Source organism: Oncorhynchus masou, unplaced genomic scaffold, assembly GCF_036934945.1.
Source record: "Oncorhynchus masou masou isolate Uvic2021 unplaced genomic scaffold, UVic_Omas_1.1 unplaced_scaffold_2295, whole genome shotgun sequence".
Classification (NCBI taxonomy): Eukaryota; Metazoa; Chordata; class Actinopteri; order Salmoniformes; family Salmonidae; genus Oncorhynchus; species Oncorhynchus masou.
In genome coordinates this window covers 16,814-38,000 of record NW_027008762.1, presented here as the reverse complement: position 1 = coordinate 38,000, position 21,187 = coordinate 16,814, and the positions used below count along the sequence as shown (strand labels likewise).

At 42.9% G+C, this 21,187-nt stretch overlaps 1 protein-coding gene across 1 annotated transcript in view; it reads left to right on the top strand.

The window, feature by feature from the left end:
- LOC135533257 (pituitary adenylate cyclase-activating polypeptide type I receptor-like) overlaps positions 1-21,187 on the top strand; it is a gene marked incomplete at its 3' end in the record, with an annotated part of 68,577 nt that overhangs the window by 30,582 nt on the left and 16,808 nt on the right. Inside the window, exons 7-8 of the mRNA XM_064960661.1 lie at positions 19,816-19,948; positions 20,883-21,036. Coding sequence (XP_064816733.1) covers positions 19,816-19,948; positions 20,883-21,036 — 287 coding nt within the window. The remainder of the gene's footprint in view (positions 1-19,815; positions 19,949-20,882; positions 21,037-21,187) is intronic.

Sequence of the window (21,187 nt, the reverse complement as noted above, 5' to 3'; positions counted from 1 at the left end):
TAACCACTAGGCTACCTGCCGCCCCTACACTCTAACCACTAGGCTACCTGCCACCCCTACACTCGAACCACTAGGCTACCTGCCACCCCTACACTCTAACTACTAGGCTACCTGCCGCCCCTACACTCTAACCACTAGGCGACCTGCCGGCCCTACAGTCTAACCACTAGGCTAGCCACCTGCCTCCCCAAACTGTATATACAGGTCGTTCAGTGAGGAGATCCCTTTTCCAGACCAGATATGAAATACCCTACTTGCATTAGCTGATCTGGAATCAGTTAAGGAGATCTTTTGGTCTCAGTGAATTTTCAACTTCTGCCCCATAATTAAAAACCATACAACATCTTGAACATCTTGGCCATGTTCTGTTATAATCTCCACCCGGCACAGCCAGAAGAGGACTGGCCACCCCACATAGCCTGGTTCCTCTCTAGGTTTCTTCCTAGGTTTTGGCCTTTCTAGGGAGTTTTTCCTAGCCACCGTGCTTCTACACCTGCATTGCCTGCTGTTTGGGGTTTTAGGCTGGGTTTCTGTACAGCACTTTGAGATATCAGCTGGGCTATATAAATAAATGTGATTTGATTTGATTTGAATAGGGTTTTTAATGTATTTGGAAACAGGCTCAGCTAGTTTGGAGCAAAGCTAAGCTAAGGAGGTGGGCCACAGGATGAGATCTCCAAGGTCAACCATTTTCTTATTATGCTGCCCAGTAATAATATTGAAAGTTGGGTAGCGCTAGACCACCCTGGGGACGAGTCTCTGCAATACGCTCCTACGTGTCCGAGGGTTTTTCTTGTTCCAGATAAACTAATATCTGCTTTTATCTATTAAGATAAAAAAAATATATTTTGTCAGAAAGATAGTAATACATTTGAAATGTGTATAAAAACGTAGGTAATACTTTCATTCCTCGTGAAGAAAAAGTTGAAGTTGAGTGTGACTCAAATTCCCATTACAGTTTCTGCGTAGTGACTGAAGGGCACATGACTAAAGTACGTTTGCCTGTCAGTAGGATTAATGCACATCAATTCATGTTTTTATAGATGAACCTCATATTTACCAACTGTCTTTAGTAGAACCTGAATCTCTGGAAGACCAGTTAAAGGGTCAGACATTTATAATATAATGTCATCCGCATAGTAGTATTATTCACATATTGTTACGGCTAAAGGCTTAATTGTGAAAGCAAACAGCTGAGGGGATAGAGGACAACCCTGTCTTGTCCCATGTTGAAGTTGGAAATAGGATGAAAGGTTAATATTTGTGCGCACTGCAGGCATAGGGGAGGAGTAAAGGACTTTGATCCAGGACATAAAATTGGGACCGAATCCAAATTGTTTGAGGATATAAAACAGATAATCCCACTGATCAAACTTCATCTCAGCATCAAGTGATAACAATATCTCTGGAGTGTCAGATGAAGAGGGGTTATAAAGTATATTATAAAGATGTCTGATGTTTAAAAAGAATGACGATTTTTAAGGATAACGGAGGGAAGAACTGACTCAAAACGGCAGGCAATCATATAAAGTATCTTTACATTTCAATTAAGTAAAGAAATTTTCCTACATGAACCACACAAGTTTTTTTTTTCCATTTTCAGAATAAGTGAAATACATGCTTGTCTTATTGTTGAGGGTAAAGATTTTGAGGAGAATGATTCCTCAAATACGGAAAGAGAGGAGAGAGTTGATCTGAGAATAAAAATATATTTTTGTTTATTTTTGCATATATTTTTTTCCCCCTTTTTCTCCCCAATTTCCTGGTGTCCAATTGGTAGTTACGGTCTTGTCTCATCAATTGGTTTCTCATTGCTCTCCCTCGGGAGAGGCGAAGGTCTAGAGCCATGCGTCCTCCAGAACACAAACCAACCAAGCCACACTGCTTCTTAACACTGCGCGCATCCCACCCGGAAGCAAGCCGCACCAATGTGTCGGAGGAAACATCTGACGACCGTGTCAGCGTGCACTCCACCCGGTCGCTAGTGCTTGATGGTACAAGGACATCCCTGTCGGCCAAACCCTCCCCTAACCCAGACGACGCTGGGCCAATTGTGTGCCGCCCCATGGGTCTCCCGGTCGTGGCCGGCTGCGACAGAGGCTGGACTCACACCTAGAATCTCTAGTGGCACAGCGAGCTCGCCACTCGGGAGGCCCGATCTGAGAATTTATTTTAAGAAATAGCTCTGAAATCCGTCGGGTCCAGGAGATTTAATTGGCAACACGATCTCTTCTACAGAGAGCTGCTCTTCTAGTTTAGCAGCTGTCTCAGGTTCAACTGTAGGAACATCTAAGTTCTCAAATGTGTGGAGTAACGTGGCATTACCAGCTGATTCTGAAGTGTATAATTATGAGTAAAAGTTATGAAAGCATGAATTGACCTCTAAATGATCAGTACATGTGTTACCCAGCTCATCAGTTATCTCAGGTATGGTTTGATTTGTTCTCTTGACGCAGCATTTTCCCTGGTTTCTCTCCATGTTCATCATTTTTGTATCGAGATTTACTAATTCGATTTTCTGCTTATCGAGTTGAAAGAAGATTAAACTTTGTCTGAAGTGTCAAACTGTTGTTTTTGTAAATCTGTGGATGAAGAGTGTGAATATGCCATATCCAAATCCCAGATGTTATTTGTAAGTTCCTAGAGGAGTTGAATATTGCACTTCCTTAATCTTGCGCTAAATAATTTGGCCCCTTAGATAAGCCTTCATTGATTCCTATACTGTGGTAGGCGACATTCCAGGGGGTTGATTACAGCTCAATTTGAGATGATATAAAAGCAACCAAGGTTTCTTCAGATAGCAGTAGTGGGTTAAGGGGGATACCTAGTCAGTTGTACGACTGCATGCATTCAACTGGGATTCGATCCAGCAACCTTGCGGTTACTCGCCCAGTGCTCTATCCACTAGGCTACCTGCTTCCCTTTAAGCCTACAAGGGTGATAACTGGGCTGTGTATTGGGTATAAGTAGTTTCATAGTAAGAGGATAATGATTTGAAATGACTATAGCTTGGTAATCAGACTCCGCGATAAGTGGCAGAAATATATTCTCCTGGAAAAAGAAGTCTACGTGAGAAGGTCTTATGTTTTTACTAATTAAAATGGCTGCTCCTCATGTTTTTAGAATGAAAATAGGAATATGATTGACCGATGCACTTTCCTTTTAAACGATAGTGGTCAAAAGTGCGGAGATGTGTCTCCTGAAGAAAGACGATATCTACTTTAAGGTGATTTAAATGAGAAAGAACCCGTTACCTTTTACTGGGTGGTTTAAAGATGTAAAATTGCAGCTAGCTAAAGTGACCAAGCAACCAGCTGTCCCTCTCATGTTATCAGGCCTAGCCATGTAAAGTCAACCAGCTGTCCCTCATGTTATCAGGCCTAGCCATGTAAAGTCAACCAGCTGTCCCTCTCATGATATCAGGCCTAGCCATGTAAAGTCAACCAGCTGTCCCTCATGATATCAGGCCTAGCCATGTAAAGTCAACCAGCTGTCCCTCATAATATCAGGCCTAGCCATGTAAAGTCAACCAGCTGTCCCTCTCATGATATCAGGCCTAGCCATGTAAAGTCAACCAGCTGTCCCTCATGTTATCAGGCCTAGCCATGTAAAGTCAACCAGCTGTCCCTTATAATATCAGGCCTAGCCATGTAAAGTCAACCAGCTGTCCCTCATGATATCAGGCCTAGCCATGTAAAGTCAACCAGCTGTCCCTTATAATATCAGGCCTAGCCATGTAAAGTCAACCAGCTGTCCCTCTCATGATATCAGGCCTAGCCATGTAAAGTCAACCAGCTGTCCCTCTCATGATATCAGGCCTAGCCATGTAAAGTCAACCAGCTGTCCCTTATAATATCAGGCCTAGCCATGTAAAGTCAACCAGCTGTCCCTCATGATATCAGGCCTAGCCATGTAAAGTCAACCAGCTGTCCCTTATAATATCAGGCCTAGCCATGTAAAGTCAACCAGCTGTCCCTCTCATGATATCAGGCCTAGCCATGTAAAGTCAACCAGCTATCCCTCATGTTATCAGGCCTAGCCATGTAAAGTCAACCTGCTGTCCCTCTCATGATATCAGGCCTAGCCATGTAAAGTCAACCAGCTGTCCCTCATGATATCAGGCCTAGCCATGTAAAGTCAACCAGCTGTCCCTCTCATCAAATCAAATCAAATCAAATTGTATTTGTCACATACACATGGTTAGCAGATGTTAATGCGATTGTAGCGAAATGCTTGTGCTTCTAGTTCTGACAATGCAGTAATAACCAACAAGTAATCTAACTAACAATTCCACAACTACCTTATACACACAAGTGTAAAGGGATAAAGAATATGTATATAAAGATATATGAATGAGTGATGGTACAGAGCAGCATAGGCAAGATACAGTAGATGGTATAGGGTACAGTATATACATATGAGATGAGTATGTAAACAAAGTGGCATAGTTAAAGTGGCTAGTGATACATGTATTACATAAAGATGCAGTAGATGATATAGAGTACAGTATATACGTATACATATGAGATGAATAATGTAGGGTATGTAAACATTATATTAGGTAGCATTGTTTAAAGTGGCTAGTGATATTTCCCATCAATTCCCATTATTAAAGTGGCTGGAGTTGAGTCAGTGTGTTGGCAGCAGCCACTCAATGTTAGTGGTGGCTGTTTAACAGTCTGATGGCCTTGAGATAGAAGCTGTTTTTCAGTCTCTCGGTCCCAGCTTTGATGCACCTGTACTGACCTCGCCTTCTGGATGATAGCGGGGTGAACAGGCAGTGGCTCGGGTGGTTGTTGTCCTTGATGATCTTTATGGCCTTCCTGTAACATCGGGAGGTGTAGGTGTCCTGGAGGGCAGGTAGTTTGCCCCGGTGATGCGTTGTGCAGACCTCACTACCCTCTGGAGAGCCTTACGGTTGTGGGCGGAGCAGTTGCCGTACCAGGCAGTGATACAGCCCGCCAGGATGCTCTCGATTGTGCATCTGTAGAAGTTTGTGAGTGCTTTTGGTGACAAGCCGAATTTCTTCAGCCTCCTGAGGTTGAAGAGGCGCTGCTGCACCTTCTTCACGATGCTGTCTGTGTGGGTGGACCAATTCAGTTTGTCTGTGATGTGTATGCCAAGGAACTTAATACTTGCTACCCTCTCCACTACTGTTCCATCGATGTGGATAGGGGGGTGTTCCCTCTGCTGTTTCTTGAAGTCCACAATCATCTCCTTGAATGTGAGGTTATTTTCCTGACACCACACTCCGAGGGCTCTCACCTCCTCCCTGTAGGCCGTCTCGTCGTTGTTGGTAATCAAGCCTACCACTGTTGTGTTGTCCGCAAACTTGATGATTGAGTTGGAGGCGTGCGTGGCCACGCAGTCGTGGGTGAACAGAGAGTACAGGAGAGGGCTCAGAACGCACCCTTGTGGGGCCCCAGTGTTGAGGATCAGCGGGGTGGAGATGTTGTTGCCTACCCTCACCACCTGGGGGCGGCCCGTCAGGAAGTCCAGTACCCAGTTGCACATGGCGGGGTCGAGACCCAGGGTCTCGAGCTTGATGACGAGCTTGGAGGGTACTATGGTGTTAAATGCCGAGCTATAGTCGATGAACAGCATTCTCACATAGGTATTCCTCTTGTCCAGATGGGTTAGGGCAGTGTGGTTGAGATTGCATCGTCTGTGGACCTATTTGGGCGGTAAGCAAATTGGAGTGGGTCTAGGGTGTCAGGTAGGGTGGAGGTGATATGGTCCTTGACTAGTCTCTCAAAGCACTTCATGATGACGGAAGTGAGTGCTACGGGGCGGTAGTTGTTTAGCTCAGTTACGTTAGCTTTCTTGGGAACAGGAACAAGGGTGGCCCTCTTGAAGCATGTGGGAACAGCAGACTGGGATAGGTATTGATTGAATATGTCCGTAAACACACCAGCCAGCTGGTCTGCGCATGCTCTGAGGGTGCGGCTGGGGATGCCGTCTGGGCCTGCAGCCTTGCGAGGGTTAACACGTTTAAATGTTTTACTCACCTCGGCTGCAGTGAAGGAGAGGCCGCATGTTTTGGTTTCAGGCCGTGTCAGTGGCATTGTATTGTCCTCAAAGCGGGCAAAAAAGTTATTTAGTCTGCCTGGGAGCAAGACATCCTGGTCCGTGACGGGGCTGGTTTTCTTTTTGTAATCCGTGATTGACTGTAGACCCTGCCACTTACCTCTTGTGTCTGAGCCGTTGAATTGAGATTCTACTTTGTCTCTATACTGACGCTTAGCTTGTTTGATTGCCTTGCGGAGGGAATCGCTACACTGTTTGTATTCGGTCATGTTTCCGGTCACCTTGCCCTGATTAAAAGCAGTGGTTCGCGCTTTCAGTTTCACGCGAACGCTGCCATCAATCCACGGTTTCTGGTTTGGGAATGTTTTAATTGTTGCTATGGGAATGACATCTTCAACGCACGTTCTAATGAACTCACACACCGAATCAGCGTATTTGTCAATGTTGTTGTCTGACGCAATACGAAACATATCCCAGTCCACGTGATGGAAGCAGTCTTGGAGTGTGGAATCAGATTGGTCGGACCAGCGTTGGACAGACCTCAGCGTGGGAGCTTCTTGTTTTAGTTTCTGTCTGTAGGCAGGGATCAACAAAATGGAGTCGTAGTCAGCTTTTCCGAAAGGAGGGCGGGGCAGGGCCTTATATGCATCGCGGAAGTTAGAATAGCAATGATCCAAGATTTTGCCTGCCCTGGTTGCGCAATTGATATGCTGATACAATTTAGGGAGTCTTGCTTTCAGATTAGCCTTGTTAAAATCCCCAGCTACAATGAATGCAGCCTGATATCAGGCCTAGCCATGTAAAGTCAACCAGCTGTCCCTCTCATGTTATCAGGCCTAGCCATGTAAAGTCAACCAGCTGTCCCTCATGTTATCAGGCCTAGCCATGTAAAGTCATCCAGCTGTCCCTCTCATGTTATCAGGCCTAGCCATGTAAAGTCAACCAGCTGTCCCTCATGTTATCAGGCCTAGCCATGTAAAGTCATCCAGCTGTCCCTCTCATGTTATCAGGCCTAGCCATGTAAAGTCAACCAGCTGTCCCTCATGATATCAGGCCTAGCCATGTAAAGTCAACCAGCTGTCCCTCATGTTATCAGGCCTAGCCATGTAAAGTCATCCAGCTGTCCCTCTCATGTTATCAGGCCTAGCCATGTAAAGTCAACCAGCTGTCCCTCATGTTATCAGGCCTAGCCATGTAAAGTCAACCAGCTGTCCCTCATGATACCAGGCCTAGCCATGTAAAGTCATCCAGCTGTCCCTCATGTTATCAGCCCTAGCCATGTAAAGTCAACCAGCTGTCCCTCATGTTATCAGGCCTAGCCATGTAAAGTCAACCAGCTGTCCCTCATGTTATCAGGCCTAGCCATGTAAAGTCAACCAGCTGTCCCTCATGATATCAGGCCTAGCCATGTAAAGTCATCCAGCTGTCCCTCATGATATCAGGCCTAGCCATGTAAAGTCAACCAGCTGTCCCTCATGATATCAGGCCTAGCCATGTAAAGTCAACCAGCTGTCCCTCATGATATCAGGCCTAGCCATGTAAAGTCAACCAGCTGTCCCTCATGATACCAGGCCTAGCCATGTAAAGTCAGGTGGGAAAACGATAAATACCAGATTACAATAACAACTGATCCATGAAACATTTCCCCAGATCTGTGCCTCGAGACAATCCTTTCTCTCTACGGACAATTCCTTACATTAAAACATTAAAACATGATCCAGCCTAAATAAAGCATTTACACTCCTCTGTAACAGAATCTCCCATCAATATTTTAAATTCATTCAGTGGCACTAACATATCTAGATGAAGCAGGGATTGTGGACTATTCCATGCCTCTGGTGCACAAGAAGAGAAGGCAGTCTTGCCTAATACTGTGAATGTCCGGGGGACTTTGAGTAGCAATCACCTAGCAGACTGGGTATGGTACCATAGCAACCACCTAGCAGACAGGGTATGGTACCATATCAACCACCTAGCAGACCGGGTATGGTACCATATCAACCACCTAGCAGACCGGGTATGGTAACATAGCAACCACCTAGCAGACCGGGTATGGTAACATAGCAACCACCAAGCAGACAGGGTATGGTACCATATCAACCACCTAGCAGACCGGGTATGGTACCATATCAACCACCTAGCAGACCGGGTATGGTAACATAGCAACCACCGAGCAGACCGGGTATGGTAACATATCAACCACCTAGCAGACCGGGTATGGTAACATAGCAACCACCTAGCAGACCGGGTATGGTAGCATAGCAACCATCTAGCAGACCGGGTATGGTGACTTATCAACCACCTAGCAGACCGGGTATGGTACCATATCAACCACCTAGCAGACCGGGTATGGTAACATAGCAACCACCAAGCAAACCGGTTATGGTAACATATCAACCACCTAGCAGACCGGGTATGGTAACTTATCAACCACCTAGCAGACCGGGTATGGTACCATATCAACCACCTAGCAGACCGGGTATGGTAACATAGCAACCACCAAGCAGACCAGGTATGGTAACATAGCAACCACCTAGCAGACCGGGTATGGTAACATAGCAACCACCTAGCAGACCGGGTATGGTAACATAGCAACCACCAAGCAGACCGGGTATGGTAACATAGCAACCACCTAGCAGACCGGGTATGGTAACATAGCAACCACCAAGCAGACCGGGTATGGTAACATAGCAACCACCTAGCAGACTGGGTATGGTAACTTATCAACCACCTAGCAGACCGGGTATGGTAACATAGCAACCACCTAGCAGACCGGGTATGGTAACATAGCAACCACCTAGCAGACCGGGTATGGTAACATAGCAACCACCTAGCAGACCGGGTATGGTAACATAGCAACCACCTAGCAGACCGGGTATGTTAAAATAGCAACCACCTAGCAGACCGGGTATGGTAACATAGCAACCACCTAGCAGACCGGGTATGGTAACATAGCAACCACCTAGCAGACCGGGTATGGTAACATAGCAACCACCTAGCAGACCGGGTATGGTAACTGCTGGTGGTGAAGGAGACCAGACTACAGATGTTAAGAGGGAGTTTACCCAAAAGGGCTTTGTAGATGAACACATACAAATGTAGCTTTCTGAGAATATCATGTAAAGTCCAACCTTTTATTTGGTGCAATGGTGGGTGAGTGACTTGGCATTAGTAATAAAGCCCAAGGATGCATGATAAACAGAGTCCAGTCTCTGTTAGACAGAGGAGGCTGCATGATAAACAGAGTCCAGTCTCTGTTAGACGGAGGAGGCTGCATGATAAACAGAGTCCAGTCTCTGTTAGACAGATGAGGCTGCATGATAAACAGAGTCCAGCCTCTGTCAGACAGAGGAGGCTGCATGATAAACAGAGTCCAGTCTCTGTTAGACAGAGGAGGCTGCATGATAAACAGAGTCCAGTCTCTGTTAGCCAGAGGAGGCTGCATGATAAACAGAGTCTCTGTTAGACAGAGGAGGCTGCATGATAAACAGAGTCCAGTCTCTGTTAGACAGATGAGGCTGCATGATAAACAGAGTCCAGTCTCTGTTAGACAGAGGAGGCTGCATGATAAACAGAGTCCAGTCTCTGTTAGACAGAGGAGGCTGCATGATAAACAGAGTCCAGTCTCTGTAAGACAGAGGAGGCTGCATGATAAACAGAGTCCAGTCTCTGTTAGACAGAGGAGGCTGCATGATAAACAGAGTCTCTGTTAGACAGAGGAGGCTGCATGATAAACAGAGTCCAGTCTCTGTTAGACAGAGGAGGCTGCATGATAAACAGAGCCCATTCTATGTAAGACAGAGGAGGCTGCATGATAAACAGAGTCCAGTCTCTGTTAGACAGAGGAGGCTGCATGATCAACAGAGTCCAGTCTCTGTTAGACAGAGGAGGCTGCATGATAAACAGGCTCTCTGTTAGACGGAGGAGAATGCATGCATATACAACAAGTCACCATAATCAATTACAGAGAGAAGTGGCCTGAACAAGCTTCTTTCTAGCCATAAGCGGGAAGCAACCCTTATTACGAAAATAAAAATATTAAATTGAAGCTTTGTCACAAGATTATCCACATGAACTTTAAAGGACAACTTGTCATCCAATCGAATTCCTAGGTATTTGTAGGATGACATTTCTTCAATGGATAAGCCACCACATGTGACAATGCTAACGTTATCTGGCAGAGTTCTAGCTCTGGTAAAGGTCATGCATTTAGTTGTTTGTACATTCAAGACCAGTTTGAGACCATAAAGGGAGGCCTGCAGTGACTGAAACACAGTCTGGAGCTCTTCAACAGCCTGAACCAGAGAAGGAGCACATGAATAGATGACTGTATCATCTGCATGTCGATGGAACTTAGCTGGTTGCATCCCATTTCCCAAATCATTAATAAAAATTGAGAACAACACAGGAGCTAAAATGGAACTCTGGGGCACACCTCTATTAATCTCAAGACAGCTAGACTTGCGATTGTCATTATATACACATTGTGTTCTGTCAGAAAGATAGTTCCTAAACCAATTTACTGCCCCTTCACTGAGACCAATGTTTCTGAGTCTAGCTAGCAACAATTCATGGTCAACTGAATCAAAGTCCTTTTGATAAATACACAAACAGTTGTGGTGCTGTGTCCCAATCTAAAGCCAGACTGAACCATGCTCAGTAGGTTCATTTCAATTAAGATGTTAAACTGAGTTCACTAGGGATTCATAGACTTTGGCCAGGATAGGGAGTTCATAGACTTTGGCCAGGATAGGGAGTTCACTAGGGATTCATAGACTTTGGCCAGGATAGGGAGTTCACTATGGATTCATAGACTTTGGCCAGGATAGGGAGTTCACTATGGATTCATAGACTTTGGCCAGGATAGGGAGTTCACTATGGATTCATAGACTTTGGCCAGGATAGGGAGTTCACTAGGGTTTCATAGACTTTGGCCAGGATAGGGAGTTCACTATGGATTCATAGACTTTGGCCAGGATAGGGAGTTCACTAGGGATTCATAGACTTTGGCCAGGATAGGGAGTTCACTATGGATTCATAGACTTTGGCCAGGATAGGGAGTTCACTAGGTTTCATAGACTTTGTCCAGGATAGGAAGTTCACTATGGATTCATAGACTTTGGCCAGGATAGGGAGTTCACTAGGGATTCATAGACTTTGGCCAGGATAGGGAGTTCACTATGGATTCATAGACTTTGGCCAGGATAGGGAGTTCACTATGGATTCATAGACTTTGGCCAGGATAGGGAGTTCACTAGGGTTTCATAGACTTTGTCCAGGATAGAGAGTTCACTAGGGTTTCATAGACTTTGTCCAGGATAGGGAGTTCACTAGGGATTCATAGACTTTGGCCAGGATAGGGAGTTCACTAGGGATTCATAGACTTTGTCCAGGATAGAGAGTTCACTAGGGATTCATAGACTTTGTCCAGGATAGAGAGTTCACTAGGGTTTCATAGACTTTGTCCAGGATAGGGAGTTCACTAGGGTTTCATAGACGTTGTCCAGGATAGAGAGTTCACTAGGGATTCATAGACTTTGTCCAGGATAGGGAGTTCACTAGGGTTTCATAGACGTTGTCCAGGATAGAGAGTTCACTAGGGATTCATAGACTTTGGCCATGATCGGGAGTTCACTAGGGATTCATAGACTTTGGCCATGATCGGGAGTTCACTAGGGATTCATAGACTTTGTCCAGGATAGAGAGTTCACTAGGGATTCATAGACTTTGGGCCAGGATAGGGATCTCCACCCTTTAGCAGTGGGAGGACATAGGCAGATTTCCAATTGCTGGGTGTGGAATTGGTCAAGTGGGAGGACATAAGCTGATTTCCAATTGCTGGGTGTGGAATTGGTCAAGAGACTCACGTTGAAAATGTGAGCCACAGGTTCAGTAATAATACCAGTTGCTATCGTTAACAGGTAGGGGGTCCAGGTTGTCTGGACTTGCAGACTTTTTAGTGTCTAATGCCTTTAGTGCTTTATAGACCTCAGTATAAGAAACAGGCTCAAAGTTAAAATGGTTGACATAAGGGCCAAATCATAGTTGACTGTAACAGAGCTGACATTAGAGGCCTGGCCCCCACCATTATCAACAACAGAACCAGCAGATATGAGGTGCTTGTTAAAACCGCTACAGTATCGGCTCTATCCTTCACTTCATTAGCATCCATCATTAAATGGTCAGGAAGGCCAGAGGAGACATTAGAACCTGACACTGATTGGATTGGCTTCCAGAACTTGGTAGGGTTGTTTTAGGTTCTCTGTGGACTGCATTTAAATAGTAATCTGATTTGGACTTCCTGGTCAATCCTGTGTATTTGTTTCTTAGCGCTCTGAAGGAGGCCCAGTCAACGGGAGCATTTGTATGTCTAGCTCGAGCCCAAGAGATATTTCTCTTTCTAATTAATTCTGCCAAGTTATCTGAAAACAAAATCACGTAGAATATTCTCCTAACAAACAGACCAATATTACCACTCTACATTTCAGACCAATATCACCACTCTACATTTCAGACCAATATCACCACTCTACATTTCAGACCAATATTACCACTCTACATTTCAGACAGACCAATATCACCACTCTACATTTCAGACCAATATTACCACTCTACATTTCAGACAGACCAATATCACCACTCTACATTTCAGACAGACCAATATTACCACTCTACATTTCAGACGAATATCACCACTCTACATTTCAGACCAATATCACCACTCTACATTTCAGACCAATATCACCACTCTACATTTCAGACCAATATCACCACTCTACATTTCAGACAGACCAATGTTACCACTCTACATTTCAGACCAATATTACCACTCTACATTTCAGACCAATATCACCACTCTACATTTCAGACAGACCAATATTACCACTCTACATTTCAGACCAATATTACCACTCTACATTTCAGACAGACCAATATCACCACTCTACATTTCAGACCAATATTACCACTCTACATTTCAGACAGACCAATATCACCACTCTACATTTCAGACAGACCAATATCACCACTCTACATTTCAGACAGACCAATATTACCACTCTACATTTCAGACCAATATCACCACTCTACATTTCAGACCAATATCACCACTCTACATTTCAGACCAATATCACCACTCTACATTTCAGACAGACCAATATCACCACTCTACATTTCAGACCAATATCACCACTCTACATTTCAGACCAATATCACCACTCTACATTTCAGACCAATATCACCACTCTACATTTCAGACAGACCAATATCACCACTCTACATTTCAGACAGACCAATATTACCACTCTACATTTCAGACCAATATTACCACTCTACATTTCAGACCAATATTACCACTCTACATTTCAGACCAATATCACCACTCTACATTTCAGACCAATATCACCACTCTACATTTCAGACCAATATTACCACTCTACATTTCAGACCAATATTACCACTCTACATTTCAGACCAATATCACCACTCTACATTTCAGACCAATATCACCACTCTACATTTCAGACCAATATCACCACTCTACATTTCAGACAGACCAATATTACCACTCTACATTTCAGACAGACCAATATTACCACTCTACATTTCAGACCAATATCACCACTCTACATTTCAGACCAATATCACCACTCTACATTTCAGACCAATATCACCACTCTACATTTCAGACAGACCAATATCACCACTCTACATTTCAGACCAATATCACCACTCTACATTTCAGACCAATATCACCACTCTACATTTCAGACCAATATCACCACTCTACATTTCAGACAGACCAATATCACCACTCTACATTTCAGACAGACCAATATTACCACTCTACATTTCAGACCAATATTACCACTCTACATTTCAGACCAATATTACCACTCTACATTTCAGACCAATATCACCACTCTACATTTCAGACCAATATCACCACTCTACATTTCAGACCAATATTACCACTCTACATTTCAGACCAATATTACCACTCTACATTTCAGACCAATATCACCACTCTACATTTCAGACCAATATCACCACTCTACATTTCAGACCAATATTACCACTCTACATTTCAGACCAATATCACCACTCTACATTTCAGACAGACCAATATCACCACTCTACATTTCAGACAGACCAATATTACCACTCTACATTTCAGACCAATATTACCACTCTACATTTCAGACCAATATCACCACTCTACATTTCAGACAGACCAATATCACCACTCTACATTTCAGACCAATATTACCACTCTACATTTCAGACAGACCAATATCACCACTCTACATTTCAGACCAATATTACCACTCTATATTTCAGACAGACCAATATTACCACTCTACATTTCAGACCAATATTACCACTCTACATTTCAGACCAATATTACCACTCTACATTTCAGACAGACCAATATCACCACTATACATTTTAGACCAATATCACCACTCTACATTTCAGACCAATATCACCACTCTACATTTCAGAACAATATCACCACTCTACATTTCAGACCAATATCACCACTCTACATTTCAGACCAATATCACCACTCTACATTTCAGACCAATATCACCACTCTACATTTCAGACCAATATCACCACTCTACATTTCAGACCAATATCACCACTCTACATTTCAGACCAATATCACCACTCTACATTTCAGACCAATATCACCACTCTACATTTCAGACAGACCAATATCACCACTCTACATTTCAGACAGACCAATATCACCACTCTACATTTCAGACAGACCAATATCACCACTCTACATTTCAGACCAATATCACCACTCTACATTTCAGACCAATATCACCACTCTACATTTCAGACCAATATCACCACTCTACATTTCAGACCAATATTACCACTCTACATTTCAGACCAATATTACCACTCTACATTTCAGACCAATAATTCCACTCTACATTTCAGACCAATATCACCACTCTACATTTCAGACCAATATCACCACTCTACATTTCAGACCAATATCACCACTCTACATTTCAGACCAATATTACCACTCTACATTTCAGACCAATATCACCACTCTACATTTCAGACAGACCAATATCACCACTCTACATTTCAGACCAATATTACCACTCTACATTTCAGACCAATATCACCACTCTACATTTCAGACCAATATCACCACTCTACATTTCAGACCAATATGACCACTCTACATTTCAGACCAATATCACCACTCTACATTTCAGACCAATATCACCACTCTACATTTCAGACCAATATCACCACTCTACATTTCAGACCAATATCACCACTCTACATTTCAGACCAATATCACCACTCTACATTTCAGACCAATATCACCACTCTACATTTCAGACCAATATCACCACTCTACATTTCAGACCAATATCACCACTCTACATTTCAGACCAATATCACCACTCTACATTTCAGACCAATATTACCACTCTACATTTCAGACCAATATTACCACTCTACATTTCAGACCAATATCACCACTCTACATTTCAGACCAATATTACCACTCTACATTTCAGACCAATATCACCACTCTACATTTCAGACCAATATCGCCACTCTACATTTCAGACCAATATTACCACTCTACATTTCAGACCAATATCACCACTCTACATTTCAGACCAATATTACCACTCTACATTTCAGACCAATATCACCACTCTACATTTCAGACAGACCAATATTACCACTCTACATTTCAGACCAATATCACCACTCTACATTTCAGACCAATATTACCACTCTACATTTCAGACCAATATCACCACTCTACATTTCAGACAGACCAATATTACCACTCTACATTTCAGACCAATATTACCACTCTACATTTCAGACCAATATCGCCACTCTACATTTCAGACCAATATTACCACTCTACATTTCAGACCAATATCACCACTCTACATTTCAGACCAATATTACCACTCTACATTTCAGACCAATATCACCACTCTACATTTCAGACCAATATTACCACTCTACATTTCAGACCAATATCACCACTCTACATTTCAGACAGACCAATATTACCACTCTACATTTCAGACCAATATCACCACTCTACATTTCAGACCAATATTACCACTCTACATTTCAGACCAATATCACCACTCTACATTTCAGACAGACCAATATTACCACTCTACATTTCAGACCAATATTACCACTCTACATTTCAGACCAATATCGCCACTCTACATTTCAGACCAATATTACCACTCTACATTTCAGACCAATATCACCACTCTACATTTCAGACCAATATTACCACTCTACATTTCAGACCAATATCACCACTCTACATTTCAGACAGACCAATATTACCACTCTACATTTCAGACCAATATCACCACTCTACATTTCAGACAGACCAATATCACCACTCTACATTTCAGACCAATATCGCCACTCTACATTTCAGACCAATAATTCCACTCTACATTTCAGACCAATATCACCACTCTACATTTCAGACCAATATTACCACTCTACATTTCAGACCAATATCACCACTCTACATTTCAGACAGACCAATATTACCACTCTACATTTCAGACCAATATTACCACTCTACATTTCAGACCAATATCACCACTCTACATTTCAGACCAATAATTCCACTCTACATTTCAGACCAATATCACCACTCTACATTTCAGACCAATATTACCACTCTACATTTCAGACCAATATTACCACTCTACATTTCAGACCAATATCACCACTCTACATTTCAGACCAATATCACCACTCTACATTTCAGACCAATATCACCACTCTACATTTCAGACCAATATTACCACTCTACATTTCAGACCAATATTACCACTCTACATTTCAGACCAATATCACCACTCTACATTTCAGACAGACCAATATTACCACTCTACATTTCAGACCAATATCACCACTCTACATTTCAGACCAATATCACCACTCTACATTTCAGACCAATATCACCACTCTACATTTCAGACCAATATTACCACTCTACATTTCAGACCAATATTACCACTCTACATTTCAGACCAATATCACCACTCTACATTTCAGACAGACCAATATTACCACTCTACATTTCAGACAGACCAATATTACCACTCTACATTTCAGACAGTTAGAATGTACTCATGCTTAGGCTGAACCGGGAACTGTGTCTAATGTCTAATGTTAGTATGGACCCAACTGGTTCTGTATGGACCCAACTAGTTCTGTATGTAATGTTAGTTTGGACCCAACTGGTTCTGTATGGACCCAACTAGTTCTGTATGTAATGTTAGTTTGGACCCAACTGGTTCTGTATGTAATGTTAGTATGGACCCAACTGGTTCTGTATGTAATGTTAGTATGGACCCAACTGGTTCTGTATGTAATGTTAGTATGGACCCAACTGGTTCTGTATGGACCCAACTGGTTCTGTATGTAATGTTAGTATGGACCCAACTGGTTCTGTATGTAATGTTAGTATGGACCCAACTGGTTCTGTATGTAATGTTAGTATGGACCCAACTGGTTCTGTATGGACCCAACTGGTTCTGTATGTAATGTTAGTATGGACCCAACTGGTTCTGTATGTAATGTTAGTTTGGACCCAACTTGTTCTGTATGTAATGTTAGTATGGACCCAACTGGTTCTGTATGTAATGTTAGTATGGACCCAACTGGTTCTGTATGTAATGTTAGTTTGGACCCAACTGGTTCTGTATGGACCCAACTGGTTCTGTATGTAATGTTAGTTTTGGTCCCAACTGGTTCTGTATGTAATGTTAGTTTGGACCCAACAGGTTCTGTATGTAATGTTAGTATGGACCCAACTGGTTCTGTATGTAATGTTAGTATGGACCCAAGTGGTTCTGTATGTAATGTTAGTTTGGACCCAACTGGTTCTGTATGGACCCAACTGGTTCTGTATGTAATGTTAGTTTTGGTCCCAACTGGTTCTGTATGTAATGTTAGTTTGGACCCAACAGGTTCTGTATGTAATGTTAGTATGGACCCAACTGGTTCTGTATGTAATGTTAGTATGGACCCAACTGGTTCTGTATGTAATGTTAGTATGGACCCAACTGGTTCTGTATGTAATGTTAGTATGGACCCAACTAGTTCTGTATGTAATGTTGGTATGGACCCAACTGGTTCTGTATGTAATGTTAGTATGGACCCAAGTGGTTCTGTATGTAATGTTAGTATGGACCCAACTGGTTCTGTATGGACCCAACTGGTTCTGTATGTAATGTTAGTTTGGACCCAACTAGTTCTGTATGTAATGTTAGTATGGACCCAAGTGGTTCTCTATGTAATGTTAGTATGGACCCAACTGGTTCTGTATGGACCCAACTGGTTCTGTATATAATGTTAGTTTGGACCCAACTGGTTCTGTATGTATTGTTAGTTTGGACCCAACTGGTTCTGTATGTAATGTTAGTATGGACCCAACTGGTTCTGTATGTAATGTTAGTTTGGACCCAACTGGTTCTGTATGTAATGTTAGTATGGACCCAACTGGTTCTGTATGTAATGTTAGTTTGGACCCAACTGGTTCTGTATGGACCCTACTGGTTCTGTATGTAATGTTAGTTTGGACCCAACTGGTTCTGTATGGACCCAACTGGTTCTGTATGTAATGTTAATTATGGACCCAACTGGTTCTGTATGTAATGTTAGTATGGACCCAACTGGTTCTGTATGGACCCAACTGGTTCTGTATGTAATGTTAGTATGGACCCAACTGGTTCTGTATGGACCCAACTGGTTCTGTATGTAATGTTAGTTTGGACCCAACAGGTTCTGTATGGACCCAACTGGTTCTGTATGTAATGTTAGTTTGGACCCAACTGGTTCTGTATGTAATGTTAGTATGGACCCAACTGGTTCTGTATGGACCCAACTGGTTCTGTATGTAATGTTAGTATGGACCCAACTGGTTCTGTATGTAATGTTAGTTTGGACCCAACTGGTTCTTTATGTAATGGTAGTTTGGACCCAACTGGTTCTGTATGTAATGTTAGTTTGGACCCAACTGGTTCTGTATGTAATGCTAGTATGGACCCAACTGGTTCTGTATGGACCCAACTGGTTCTGTATGTAATGTTAGTATGGACCCAACTAGTTCTGTATGTAATGTTAGTATGGACCCAACTGGTTCTGTATGTAATGTTAGTATGGACCCAACTGGTTCTGTATGTAATGTTAGTTTGGACCCAACTGGTTCTGTATGTAATGACATATTATTGTAGGAATAGTCCAGATGACAGAATATATCTGCATAACTCTCCCTGTGTGCCTCTTGCCATTTCAAATCAATCAAATCAAATCAAATTGTATTTGTCACATACACATGGTTAGCAGATGTTAATGCGAGTGTAGCAAAAAGCTTGTGCTTCTAGTTCCGACAATGCAGTAATAACCAACAAGTAATCTAACTAACAATTCCTAAACTACTGTCTTATACACAGTGTAAGGGGATAAAGAATATGTACATAAGGATATATGAATGAGTGATGGTACAGAGCAGCATAGGCAAGATACAGTAGATTGTAACAGCTGAACAATTGAATAGGTGAAATGTTCTATTATGGGGTTGTCTGATTTTGCTGTTGCTTGCTGTGGAAAATGACATTTTTTATTAGATAATTCAAGTAACGAAAAGGTACTGGATCTCAGCTCCGCCTGGCTCTCATTTGAATCATAGGTGCCGGGTTTTTAACCACCTCTTCCTCTCTCCTCCCTCCTCTCCCTCAGGAAGCTCCACTGTACCAGGAACTATATCCATATGAATCTGTTCGTCTCCTTCATGCTGAGAGCCATCTCTGTGTTCATCAAGGACGGGGTTCTGTACACCCAGGAGGAAGAAAACCACTGCTTCACACACACCGTGAGTTACACACACACACACACACCGTGAGTTACACACACACACACACTCACACTCTGTACTAGGTGGAGTGTAAGCAGTCATGGTGTTATACTGTATGTGTCCACTAGGTGGAGTGTAAAGCAGTCATGCTGTTATACTGTATATGTCCACTAGGTGGAGGGTAAAGCAGTGATGGTGTTATACTCTATATGTCCACTAGGTGGAGTGTAAAGCAGTCATGCTGTTATACTGTATGTGTCCACTAGGTGGTGTGTAAAGCAGTCATGCTGTTATACTCTATATGTCCACTAGGTGGAGGGTAAAGCAGTGATGGTGTTATACTCTATATGTCCACTAGGTGGAGTGTAAGCAGTCATGGTGTTATACTCTATATGTCCACTAGGTGGAGTGTAAGCAGTCATGCTGTTATACTGTATGTGTCCACTAGGTGGAGTGTAAAGCAGTCATGGTGTTATACTCTATATGTCCACTAGGTGGAGTGTAAAGCAGTCATGCTGTTATACTGTATGTGTCCACTAGGTAGAGTGTAAAGCAGTCATGCTGTTATACTGTATGTGTCCACTAGGTGGAGTGTAAGCAGTCATGCTGTTATACTGTATGTGTCCACTAGGTGGAGGGTAAAGCAGTGATGGTGTTATACTGTATGTGTCCACTAGGTGGAGTGTAAGCAGTCATGCTGTTATACTGTATGTGTCCACTAGGTGGAGTGTAAAGCAGTCATGGTGTTATACTCTATATGTCCACTAGGTGGAGTGTAAAGCAGTCATGCTGTTATACTGTATGTGTCCACTAGGTGGTGTGTAAAGCAGTCATGCTGTTATACTGTATATGTCCACTAGGTGGAGGGTAAAGCAGTGATGGTGTTATACTGTATGTGTCCACTAGGTGGAGTGTAAAGCAGTCATGCTGTTATACTGTATGTGTCCACTAGGTGGAGTGTAAAGCAGTGATGGTATTATTCCACTACTGTGTGATGTCCAACTACTTCTGGCTGTTCATCGAAGGCCTGTACCTCTTCACCCTGCTGGTCCAAACCTTCTTCCCAGAGAGGCGGTACTTCTACTGGTACACCGTGGTAGGGTGGGGTGAGTAGAATAAACTGCTCATGGTGGGTTTGATCTCTGCTAGCCCACAGCTACTTTTTTCTGAATATTGGCTGTTACAGCTTTTGGTTCCTGGTTGGCTTTGTTCCTGGTCCATTATTACAGGGTGGCAGGCAGCCTAGTGGTTGAGAGT